The following is a 12,875-nucleotide window of genomic DNA, read 5'->3' on the forward strand; positions in this document are numbered from 1 at the left end:
TGCACCTGTGTTCAATTAGCTTGCAACAGGTGGACTCGTTAAGAGCCTCTGATGACTGATTTGTTGTCTCAGGTCAATAAAGTCAGCTCTGCATATTCATCATATACTGTATATGTAGCATGAAATAGGAGACCTGCCATTTGTTTTGTAGGTTATTTTGCTGTCAGGTTATGTGAATCCCCCCTCTGGTATGTTTATTGAAATGTTTGAAGGAATTTGTTGTTTTTATGTGTGTCTTTTCACTTTATTCCTTCTATTTAATGTCTAGTGTTACATGCAGGAATGTGTGCAGTACAATATTGTGTCTTCAGAGCTTATTACCGACCTTTAGTTTCATAACCATCCTAAGTAGTGAATATGAAGACACACAAATGATACAGACCTAACATGAGACAACAGTATTTGTCTGGCCGTAGCTGAAATAATATTTAATAGGAGTAACACAATTCTGCTTACATTTCAGGGTTTTTTTGTGACACACTTTAGCGTGCCATATAAATGTAACACAACATATACAGAATTTGTTTAAATTTGAAATGAAATTTAATTAATTGAATTGAAATAGAAGTCCATAAAGTACAATCAGTCATACCAATTCAGTTTATAAAGAAAGAAGAAAAATAACATCACAGTGAAGTATAAATAATAATAAAAACAACAACAACAATAATAATAATAATAATAGTAATAATTATTACTATTATTATTATTATTATAAATTATTATTATAATTATAGAGAAATAAAGTAAATTAAATAAAACAAATATTAAAGTGACAGATTTCTTCAGACAAAAGTACAAAGTACAATTTAGTTACTGACATGGATTACTTATTTGTTACAAATTTGAGATACTCAAAATAACATTCAATTTCAATTAAAAACAACTTGAGTTAAGAAATTTAGCTTTATGAATATGGCATTTCCCAACTAAGATAAAAAGGTTAACAAAATAGCATAGACTGTTATCACATTCAAAATAAGTGATAACATTTTAACTTCAATATTAATTGCATGTTCTTGTTTTGCACAATATATTATTCTATAACCATAAAACAGATGAATTATACTTACATTAGATAAAACTGTAATGATCCTGTGAGAGACCTTGTCTATGTAGAATTGTTGAAAAAAAGGATATTTGAGGAGATTATATAAATATGCAGCTGCTATTTACACCATTGTTCAGTAATGGAAAAATATGTGGATAAGAGGATTGTGGAAATATAAAACAAGAGCAGCAGTATATCCAAAGACAATGAAAAGAATTAATGGAAATACACCAAGAATGTGTATACATCTTGCAATCCTAATCCATTTAGTATATTATCATAAATGGATTTCTTTTACCCTGAAAACAGGAACTTTTTCTAAATCTGTTGGTCATTTTTTGGCCTTTATTATAGAGTTGACAATTAAGAGGAAGGAGGAAGGATAAGAAATCAGAGGGAAGAGAGATGGCGAATGACATGCGACAAAGGTCCCCATCCTGACTCGGACTAGGGACACTGGGTTTCATGGTCAGTCCTGTTAACCCTTCAGGGCACCCTTAAGTCACCTAGTTTTTAAGATGTGCTGGCAGGCAGACCATTTCAAAAACATAACATCTTTGCTGGAGGTATGTATGAGTGTAAAGGCAATATAGAAATGCAGAAGAAACACAAAAGTTATTTTACAGTTTGTAAAAAGATTTATAAAGTATCTTTTACATTCGACTTTCATGTATGATATCAAATGTATTGCTTTGTTTACTGCCAACATCTTTTCCTTCAAGGTCTCAGAATATCACCTATTAGTTTTTTATTATTGTCATTTCCAGTAGTTAAGAAAGTATAACCATTTCTACATGTATCAAACCATACCATCAGCTTAATTGAGTTTGAACAGTTACAATCATGTGTATTTGCTTACTTCTTCTGGATGCAGTGACCAAACCAAAAAATGATGAGGCACAAAAACAATCAAAGATACAGCAGCTACAGTGTGTTTAAGTGCTGTGCCTCAGTTGTTGGCTTCTCTATTTCATAGAGGTGGCACAATTTAAATGTAATGTTTGAATAAGGCCAACCTCCTTCACACCTGCTAAATGTTATGAGGAATCTCATTAAAAGGGCTTTACTTTTCACTGAAATATATAAAAAAATACAACCAAGTCCTTTCAGTAAAGCTTGTGCACACACAAGCACAACTTTATATAATGATCCAGACAAAATGTTCCCACTAGGGACTCACCAAGAAATGGTTTAGCCATGGCGCCACCATGTGGACAGTCTCCAAACAGCCCAATTAAGAAGCTGTTCAGATTACAATGGAGCAGTTTCATATACAAAGCTCTACATTTTGACAAGAGTAAAGACCAATTTTTCTTCCAATATGACTACACACACTTAAGGCCACTTCTTGATAAACAGATTCAAGTAAAAGTCAACAAGTAAAGACAACAGGTCACTTATGTTATTCAAACCATTTATTAGAAACATTTCAGCAGGCTAGCCTCGAGGAGGGGGAATTGGCATAAATGGATAGCGAAGTTGAGGATGAAAATGGGGATGATGTTGTTGATGTTGCGGCGGTGGCGGCGGGTGATCTGGTTTCACAGTTGTTGTAGTCGTAGCTGGGGTCGTTGTAGTTTTTGGCTTTGGGGTTGGATATTGGGGATAGGGAGGTATAAAATCCCTATAATTGTAAAGCTGATATGGATTATAGAAAGGCATGTATGGTGGAAACTGCAGTGGCTGAGGTTTTGGTTTGGTAGTGGTTGTAGTCGTCGTTTTGGGCTTTGGAGTTGGATATTGGGGATAGGGAGGGAAAAACTGAGGTAAATGATGATATGGAGGATAGAAAGGCATGTACGGTGGAAACTGCGGTGGCTGAGGTTTTGGTTTGGTCGTGGTGGTGGTTGTAGTTTTAGTCGTAGTTGGTTTAGTTGTAATTGGTGTAGTCGTCGTTATGGGCTTTGGAGTTGGATATTGGGGATAAGGAGGGAGAAATTGAGGTAAAGGATGATATGGAGGATAGAAAGGCATATAGGGTGGAAACTGCGGTTGCTGAGGTTTTGGCTTTGGTTTGGTCGGGGTAGTGGTTGTAGTTTTAGTCGTAGTTGGTTTAGTTGTAATTGGTGTAGTCGTCGTTATGGGCTTTGGAGTTGGATATTGGGGATAGGGAGGGAGAAATTGAGGTAAAGGATGATATGGAGGATAGAAAGGCATATAGGGTGGAAACTGGGGTGGCTGAGGTTTAGGCATGGGTTTGGCAGCTGCTGGCGAAGGGCCAGGCCAAGGAAAGGGAGGATAGAAAGGTGGGTAGAAAGGAAAAGGAACTGCAGATGGAGGAGCTGGAGCTGCAGATGGAGCTGCAGATGGAGCTGCTGGCTTTCCAACTGCTGGCTTTGCAGTGGTGGTTGTAGTCGGGTTGGTGGTGGTGGTTGGTGCAGCTGTTGTGACCGGAAAAGGGGGTCGAAAGTAGGGGTAAAAAGGTGGGAAGAAAGGGTATTGTGGAAGTTGGGGAATTCCTGGTTTCTTTGTGTTTGTTGTAGGTTCGGGTACTGGGGCCTGGCTGGTCTCAGGTACAGGGGCAGCAGTTGTGAGAGCAGGTGCTGCAGGTTTGGGACACCAGAGTGAGACAGGAATTCCTTGCCAACGCATTGGGAGCACATAACTTCCACCCTAAGGAGGAGAAAACAAACAAATTAGAAACCAGGGCATCACAAACCAGTTAAGGTTACACTTGCCTGTAAACAATTAGTTTCAGTACTGTATAGACAACCATCAATAAAAATACATTTTAAAAAATCTGAAAATAATGGTGTAACCAAAGTTACAGCATAGTTTAATATGGGAAACAATAAGCAGAAAACACTCACATTTGAGAAGCTATAATTTTAGCCCTTTGTTACACCACAGTAATACTTTTAAGCTGAAGTAAAATAGGAGCAAAAAGTTTTTTATTTAACAGTTACTATGTCCTGACAGTAGTGCATGAGACAGATAATCTGAAAAATCATGTGCCTCTGTGTGCTCCTAATGGCATCTGCAAGACAGTAGGAAAACAACCAATCAGAGCCAAGCTTGAGCCTGCCATCTATGAGCAGCTGTCAATCACTGGCAGACTCCAATCAAACTAGGTAGCGCTGATCATATGAAACAATATTCTGTTACTGTAATGCCTAGACTAGTTTGACTTTTATCGGAGTTCACCAGTGATTGACAGCTGCCTCTATTGAATGAACAGCCAATAGGAACACTCTGAAAGGACCTGTGATTGGCTAAAGTCTCCCATCAAGGCTAGATTTTTTTGAAGCCTGAAAACAGAGCCTTGAGGTGCAGAAGTGTAGTTTTCACTCAGAACACTTGAATTACAATATGATGAAAAGGTATGGAATTTTTGCCCAATGATGCGAAAATATTCTGCCTACTGTAGGTTTAATTGCCAGGATTAGCCAGAGATTGTCAACTATTGGTAGCAACAATTAGCATTAAACAGCATTACCTCTTGAACAATGTTGCAGCCATCAAAGGGAACCAACATGACGAGCCCCAGAGGGTTCCTCTGCATGTTGTAGCCACAGGTGGAAGGGACTTGGGCCAGAGGCACTGGAGGGGCATTTCCTGTGGGGGAAGAAAAACTCAATGTGACTATATGAAATCAGTGGGACTACATTGCACATTGTAACAGATAAGATAGCTAATTGGTCTTCCTAAAAAAAAAAAAAAAAAAATCAGACGGCTGCAGCTGATTAAGAATGCTGCTGCTGCTAGAGTCCTCACTAAGACCAAGAAAGTGGATCATATCAGTCCAGTTCTGAGCTGTCTACACTGGCTCCCTGTCTCTCAGAGAATTGATTTCAAAATACTCCTGCTGGTTTACAAAGAACTAAATAGTTTGATGATCAGGTCATCTGGATCAGGTCTGCTTAGTGTCCCCAGAGTCAGAACTAAACATGCAGAAGCAGCATTCAGTTTTTATGCACCAAATATTTGGAACAAGCTCCCAGAAAACTGCAGGACCAACTCCACCACCAATTTCTTTTAAAGCAAAGCTTAAAACGTTCCTGTTTTGCTGCTGCCTTTTATTAAACCAGATAATGATCTTATATACACACTGCACTAGAGCTTTTTATATTCTAGTTTAGCTTCTATCCTAGCTTTTATTTTCTAATCTTTAATGATTTATGTTTGTATAACTGTTTTAAATATGTCTTGATGTTCTTTTGCACTTTGTCGCAATGTTCTTGAATGTTTATATAAAGCACAACATGCAAAATCTCTCCTCAGAGCTTATGAAGAACTGAACATATATGATGATGACCCCTAGAGCTACTATGGAAGAGTGCAATTATTTATGCATTTCTTTTGTTCTAGTTCTTTTAAATCAAAGCTTATTAAGACTTATTAATTCACCTTGTTCCACTGCAAACTGAGAAGCTCCTGGTCCCACTGCTCTGAACTTCAGCTGGTTTCCACCACACTGCAGGGAGGTCGCCATGCGCTTCCAAAAGGCTTCTCTGGAACTGGTGTCTTGTGTTTGTCCTTTAGACCAGCCTGAAAGGAAACATTGGGATTAGTTTTTTTAGGAGTTGTAAACAGAAATTTAACTGCACACCACTTTAATTCAATACAGCACAAGATGGAAGAGTAACTAGAAGTATAACCTTAGTTAAAGCATAACCATTGAAGTATATAAAAGTACAACCACCTGTAGAAATCTCTAAGCAGAAATCTTGATAAAAAAAAAACTATTTTTTAAAATGGGTGCAAATCAGTAGTAAAAAGGGAAACTCAGGATTGTGATAATCGCCTAACATCCATGATATGACCACCAAATACAGTAAACAGTAAAAAAGTATTTGACCTTAAAAGATTTACCTGCAAAGTCAGCTTGATAAGCAGCTTCATCCTTGGTCCCGTCTGCAGCTGGTGACTCGAGGCCTGATCCTTTCACATAAGCTCTCCCAAACACAATCTCACCCTCTTGGACGCCTCTAGTTCTGGCTGCAGCTGCTTCTTTTCGCCCTTCTCGTCTTTCTGTTTTCTTCAGTCGATAACAGTCTATCGTTTGCGCCAAATAACACGCCAGAATAAGCGCTGCAGCCAGGTAAACAGTAGCGCTTTTCCTCTTTCCTTTACGCATCATTGTGTCGTGCATGACTCCTGGGAATGACAGACTCAGGTGTGCTGCAGCTATTTGAACTGTGACGTGCTCTGCGCGCGGTGGCTGCCACAGCCAATCACAAGCTGCGCTGGACGGGCTAATTGATTGTCCTCTAATCACCTGGTATTGGTTGCACCTGGGTGAGGTCACGAGACAGCAAGGTGGGAGAGGTGAGCTGCTTATTAAAGGATTTCACTGTCAATGGTTTTGTTTTTCAGTTCAGAACCAGACTAATCTCACCACTAATAATTAAATAAATAAATAAATAAAGTAAACTATCGGAGAGACTCATTCTGACCCACTCTGCCATCTTCTGGAGAAATTGTGTGAAAGCATGTCACTGCATGAAAAGGTGGATGGATAAAGAGTGTTTTGAAAAAGCACATTACTTTACAAAACCTTTCAAAAATGTTCAAAATGCACCTTATAAACTTTCACGATAGGATGTGTTCCCCATTAGAATTTACACATTACTTTGAGCTTCAAAGTTCTTTCTTTTTTTTTTTGCTCAAAGTCTTTTTATTGTTATTCTCCCCATCCATATAGCAATATTACTGCACCATTAAATAAGCAGAGTTAATTTCATAAATGATTACATTTATACATATAAATGAATTAAATCCGATAGAAACATAAATAAACCATATACCAAAAAAAAGAAAAGGAAAAGACCAAAAACACAAAAAGATAAGTAAACTAAAAACAATAATAATAAATAAATAAACAAACAAAAAACAAACAAACTAAGTATAAGTTGTGAATTATATGTAATATGAGGTCAGCAGTTTAGAACTTCAATGTCAGTGGTATCCATTTTTTCCATATAGATTAAAAAAGGTCTTTAAAAAAAAAGGTAATTAATAGCACTGGATTACTAAATTCACATATTGAAAGAAAATCTAATTTAGATATATTCATAAATAAATCCAGATTCAGTCTAACAAGATCTGAAATTGTATCTTTTTTTTTTTAACTGGAGCCGACGAAGTTTGCTTCTCTTCTGCAGACCACATTGATGGCATGATGGCATACAGTCAGCACTTTGGACCTTGGAGTGAGACAGTTTTGTCTTTTTTGTCTCCAAATCCACTGAAACATTAGCTCCTGATCTGATTTTGGCATCACTACCTAGTTTTTAGATATTTTGCAAAAAAATAGAAATAACAGTCAAACATTCAAACTTGATTAATGAATTAAAATAAATGTTGTCTTTTTTTAACTGGTGCCTTGACATAAAGTTTACTTCTTTTCTGCAGACCACACTGATGGAGTACACAGTCTGCACTTATACAGTATTATATAGTGTACTGTAACTGTGTTTCATAATAATCGTGGGTATTAAAACCAGTCAGTCAGCGGCCAAAATCAGGTTGCTTGTACGTGCACATTAATTCATCTCCACGGTTACTGACAACACCAGCAAGTGTGACGAGGTGAGTGCATTACCTTGTGTGTACTTATTTTATTGCTTTTTTGTAGGTGTGCTATTTTTATTGTAATATATACCACTCAAATTAAGATCTAAAGTCAATATTTTGTAACTCTCAAGTAGATAAATGTAATAGATATATGGATTTTTTTTCTGTTAATCTGACATTTCTCTGTCTCCTTTTCTACATGATAATTGATTTTATATTTTGGAAAATATCTGATTCACTTACTTGAATGTATAAGTGTGTATAATAGAGATAAAATGTGGTTTGGAGTATTTGAGATGTTTTCCATCTGATTGCTTCCCAATCTATTTACTGTATATATTCATCTTTAGCATGACAGAAACCTTAAACAAGCAGTGAATGCTGATATTCTCGTCCTGGGACAAATATGCACTGACTTTACTCCAGCCAGAAGGACAGACGAAAAGATGAGGTCCAGCTCTTCCTGTGAGTCTGCTCCAAGCACAATTCAAATTAAATCATTAGAAACTTACTGCGAAGGAAAATCTTAAAGTTCCTACCTTATTCAGGCCAGTGTTTATTTCTCTCAATGGGACTTGATTCAACGATGCAACAGTAACTTTTGTTTTACCATTAGATGCTGCTGTTGCATTAGAGCGTGATCTCAGTGAGACGCTATCTGTCCTGGATGACCACGTAAGACACATGAAGTAGTGGACAATACACAATCTATTTTCCTTTTCAGCTCTGTTTTCAATCAATACATATCTCATTTACTGTAGTCTTTCATTATTTACTTGTTTACTTCATTTGATCTGTGTTTTTCTCTGGGTTTGGTAAGAGGATACCAGAGGGCTGTCCACAGTCCTACAGTGACCCACCCACCTATTGTATCAGAGCAGCAGGACTTCTGAGGTACAATCGCGAGTCTGACAACCACAGGATGAACCTAACTACCATTCTTCAAGCGGTACAAAGATCAAATTTCTACCTACTGTTATAAACTCCCATTTACAGCAACATGGCTCTATGCTACTGATTTAACACTCTGTTGTCCAGTCCCAGCCTCTGACTGCAGTGAAATGTGAGTACTGTGGAGAAAAGGCCCAGCCTTCACTGAATCTAATGTGGGCACAGGGGCCTAAGGTGAGGAAGAAAGTGAAAACAAAATTCCCCAAATATACCGGATGCACTGCTGACCTCCTTGTATCCTTTTTTTTGTATAGACAGTGCCACTCTTCTGCTGTGCCCAGCGTCGGCAGCTGTGGAAGATGCTGGTGAAGCAGAGATGTTTGGTTGAGGGGAGATATGACCTGAGAACCGGTACTCCAACATCACCGGGAGAAAAGCTGGCCGCAGAAACGGAGGAGCTTTTCTTCCAAGGCAAGGAGATGGAGGATCACAACAAGTTTACCATGGACTTACCGATCGGACTTGGGTACAAATTTTACATCTGAAAATGTGTTTTCTCCAACACACAGACAAACAACTATAGTAAAATGATAATCTTAATCTTTGCACTCAGTGGCTCTTGGAAAGGGAGGAGTGAGCGGACGGGTACTCAGTTGGTTGCAATCTGCAACCACACCACTAGATGCTGCCAAATATTACACACTGTACCTTTAATAAATGAAACTTTACAGCATTTAAATCAAGAGTAATGTAATCTATATCCTTCATTAGAGAACTATCAGAATTGAGAATCCATGAGGATTACTTAACCCAACTACCTGCAGCAGAAACCGGTGAGTAAAGGACACATTGACAACTTTCACTCTGTTCAGACAGTCATTATAAACAAACACAAACTGGCTTACAGTGTGCAAAAGGACTTTTTGAGACTGATACAGTTTGTTCTGTGCTATTGTTTAGTCGCCTCAACTTCAAAGGTCCTCAGATTCCGGCTCTCTTGTGCTAAAGGAACAGGATGCTGGACAGTGTATCCTTGTATCGCAACTGAGAAGCACTTGGAAATAAAAGATGAAGAGGAGCAGGTCTTGGTCCATGTTTGTGACCACAAACCAATTCAGTTTGGCATATGTCATCATCAGGTACCCACACTATTAAAGTAATGTTGTTATCAACACCTATAATCATTATTTATTTTAATAGAAGCCATACAAGCCTGTATAATATCAATCTTTACACATGAATACACTGCCCCCATGTGGTCACACGTGTCTGATCAGTGCATAAAACCATACAATAGCTGTTCTTAACAAATGTAAGCTTTTTGTTATTGTAAATAGGCTAAATATTTATGATTATAAACATTCATGGTTATTAACCCTCACCCTACCGACTGGTGTCCCCGCAGACCCCGGAGGTATAATACTTTTTGTCAATCTCTCAGGTGCTTTATTCTATCATTCCAATTTTTCATGACTTTGTCAATCAATTTGATTTGTTTCTCTTTTAATTTGTGCTTTTTAAATAATGATTTTAAAGAGCAATGTAATGGCGTCCTAGGGGACCCCAGTCAAAAGCACCCAATTGCAGCCTATGTAGTTTTAATAAATACAATAGAATAGATAGATAATATGTTTGCCATGGGTCCTAATTTAAAGTATCACACACTATCAGAAATAATAAAAATAATGAAATAATAATAATCAATTTTTTTTCTTCAGATGACATTAATTATATATATTAATTATTAATCAGATGAAATTAATTATATATAATTATATAATTATATATATATATATATATGTGTGTGTGTGTGTGTGTGTGTGTGTTTTATATCTATAAGGGTATGGGTATGTATATGTGTATGTTTATAGGTTTATATAAATGTATATGGTCAAGATTGAAGCAGTAGAGGTCGAGATATCCTCCTGATATTAGTCCTATAGGTCAGGCTCCAAAAATACTTGATCCTACATTTCCGACAGTGCAGTAGCTTCTTTTGTTAGACTCTGCTCCCTCTAAATGCCCACATTTTGTAATAGAGGCTTTCTTTCATGAATTTGTGGTCAACATTAACGTCTTCTGACTTTGTTTAACCTCATATATGTTCACAGGATGGGGCAGAATTTCTACAGAAGTATTATTCCAATGGCATCAAATTTCTCACTGTGTTCCCTGACGGCTCTGCTCAGGTCTTGTATCCACTCACAATGCCATGTTTGTAGATTTTTTATCACATTATTAGATTTTCAGTGACCAAGAGACTGTATAGTGCAATACAACATGTACTCTGCAGTGCGTGTTCCCATCCTTATTGTCATGGTAACAGCTATCCCTCAGGCCTCTTGGCTCTGGTTGTCGTGGTCACTGAGGAAAATGGAAGGGTCTGCATCGTGTATGATGACAGCGATGCCGCCTATCAACCCATTAGAGCCATGTTCCAGTCTGATGGCAGGGCGACTTGTTATCACAGCAATGGAAACATATGGTACAATATATCATTTCTTTATTTAAAATGTTTATAATTAGTATTATATTGGTAATAAATAATATGAATAATGATATGAATACAATATTCATTATTTAACATAATATAGTATAATATATAGTTAATTGTACAGTTTATCAGTTGTTCTGTATCATTATTGTTATATATTGAATATAATATGAAATATCTATAAAATGTTCCTCAGTCAGGGGCGTCAGTTGGGACCCACTGATCTAATCTATGGTTTAACACTAACCTATAACATGTGATGTGTGTGTTTGTGTTGCAGGCTGACATTAGACAGTTCAGGCGGTCAGTGTTTGGATGAGACGGGCGCCAGGGTTCGTCGGTGGAGCTGGAGCAGTCTGAGTCTCACTCCCACTCCCCTGCATCCGGTCTTCCTGTCCCTAAACAAAACTGTTGGGGTCCGAGTCCTCGGGAAGGAACAGGTGTTTGTCTCCTTCCTGGCAAGAGGTCAACAGGCAAAGTTCAGTGTGGGTTCCTGCTGCGTTCAGGTGAAGCATTGTTTTCTATTTCTAACCAACTTTTTTTGCCAGCATTTCCAGCTCTGCTTCAGTAACTTTATTTTCCCCTCCAGGGTGAATGTAAAGCAGACGGGGCTGCTTCACGGCCATCCATATTAAAGGAGGAGCTGTTTGTGTCGGCAGCCAGGATCAAGACTCACCTGGCCATTCAGCGTCTCCACCAGTACCTGGTGACGCCCTCACATCCCCGGCTGCCGAACACCACACAAAACCCTCACCTCCATGTTGTTGCCCAAAGGCTTCTGGAAGTCAGTGCTGATGTGATGATGAGTGAGAATGAAAGAGCCTTTATCCATCGGTGCCTTCAGGATTGTCTCTGATGTGCAGTACCACTAATAAAGTACACACAATGACAGCAGCTCTCTATGGCATAAAGGCTTATAATGAAGTCATGCTCCACATATCAGGTCACATTTCGACTTTGGTAGGAGTTCCACAGCAATTAAGGAGAATCTAAGGGACAAAAATAATAATTTACTGGGTGTGTTGCTATTGTCTTTTAGCAAAAAAGCAAAGACCTGGTTCCTTCTACATAAGTTAATAGCTCTTAGTGGGATTTCAGGAGGTATGATATAATTTACATTAGGGCTGCAACTGATGATTATTTTCATTGTCGATTATTTTCTTTATTAATCGATTAGTTGTTTGGTCTATAAAATGTCAGAAAATGGTGCAAAACGTTGATCAGTGTTCCCCAAAGCCCAAGATGACGTCCTCAAATGTCTTGTTTTGTCCACGACTCAAAGATATTCAGTTTACTGTCATAGAGGAGTAAAGAAACCAGAAAATATTCACATTTAAGAAGCTGGAATCAGAGAATTTTTGACTTTTCTTAAAAACAATTATCAAAATAGTTGGCGATTCTTTTAATAGTTATGATATATTAATAGCTGCAGTTCTAATTTACATGACAATATTTCAACCTCAAACATAGCATTCACTGATTTTCACTCATCTAGGGGTCAAAGAAACTATAAATAACTACAAGTAAAAGTGAAAAAGTTGTTTAATTTATATTTTTTCACCAAATGTCTCCATAGTTACTCTGAGTTACTGGGTTTCTTACAAGTAATGGTCTCAAAGATAATCTTTTGTACATACTGGATTACATTGCCAACAACTAAAATCTGCATCAAAATAAAGGTGTAATTTTATCCCCCAAATTTCCTTCAGTTACTTCCCTAGAACACATAATGAAGGGATGTGACCTCATTGTCAGGAATATCCCAAATTCACTGGCACTGTGACATCACTGTGTTTTAGTCTTACATTGTACTCGCGCCTAATCCGTTTTGTGCCTTCTAATCAAATCAGTGTAGATCCTCAAGTCTTCCTAATAACATTAGGATTAGCAGATGGCTAAAAGACGTCCACTCCGTCACAAAGA

At 37.8% G+C, this 12,875-nt stretch overlaps 2 protein-coding genes across 2 annotated transcripts; one reads left to right on the top strand and one right to left on the bottom strand.

Annotated features, from left to right (window-relative positions):
* Window positions 1-2,448: 2,448 nt before the first annotated feature.
* LOC141777190 (uncharacterized) lies at window positions 2,449-6,164 on the bottom strand. The gene is made up of 5 exons (XM_074651234.1): window positions 5,864-6,164; window positions 5,399-5,539; window positions 4,488-4,606; window positions 3,384-3,664; window positions 2,449-3,344 (listed from the first exon to the last, which is right to left on the bottom strand). Exons 1-5 carry the CDS (start codon window positions 6,141-6,143, stop codon window positions 2,489-2,491), a joined length of 1,677 nt encoding a protein of 558 aa, XP_074507335.1. The 5' UTR covers window positions 6,144-6,164; the 3' UTR covers window positions 2,449-2,488.
* A 1,849-nt stretch (window positions 6,165-8,013) lies between these two features.
* On the top strand, window positions 8,014-12,304 carry LOC141777032 (uncharacterized). Its single transcript, XM_074650956.1, has 11 exons — window positions 8,014-8,032; window positions 8,184-8,242; window positions 8,388-8,516; window positions 8,606-8,692; window positions 8,773-8,984; window positions 9,230-9,291; window positions 9,419-9,597; window positions 10,570-10,652; window positions 10,785-10,943; window positions 11,233-11,458; window positions 11,542-12,304. The coding sequence occupies exons 1-11, from the start codon at window positions 8,014-8,016 to the stop codon at window positions 11,806-11,808; spliced, it is 1,482 nt and encodes a 493-aa protein (XP_074507057.1). The 3' UTR covers window positions 11,809-12,304.
* Window positions 12,305-12,875: the final 571 nt, after the last annotated feature.

This window comes from Sebastes fasciatus, chromosome 11 (genome assembly GCF_043250625.1).
Source record: "Sebastes fasciatus isolate fSebFas1 chromosome 11, fSebFas1.pri, whole genome shotgun sequence".
Taxonomy (NCBI): Eukaryota; Metazoa; Chordata; class Actinopteri; order Perciformes; family Sebastidae; genus Sebastes; species Sebastes fasciatus.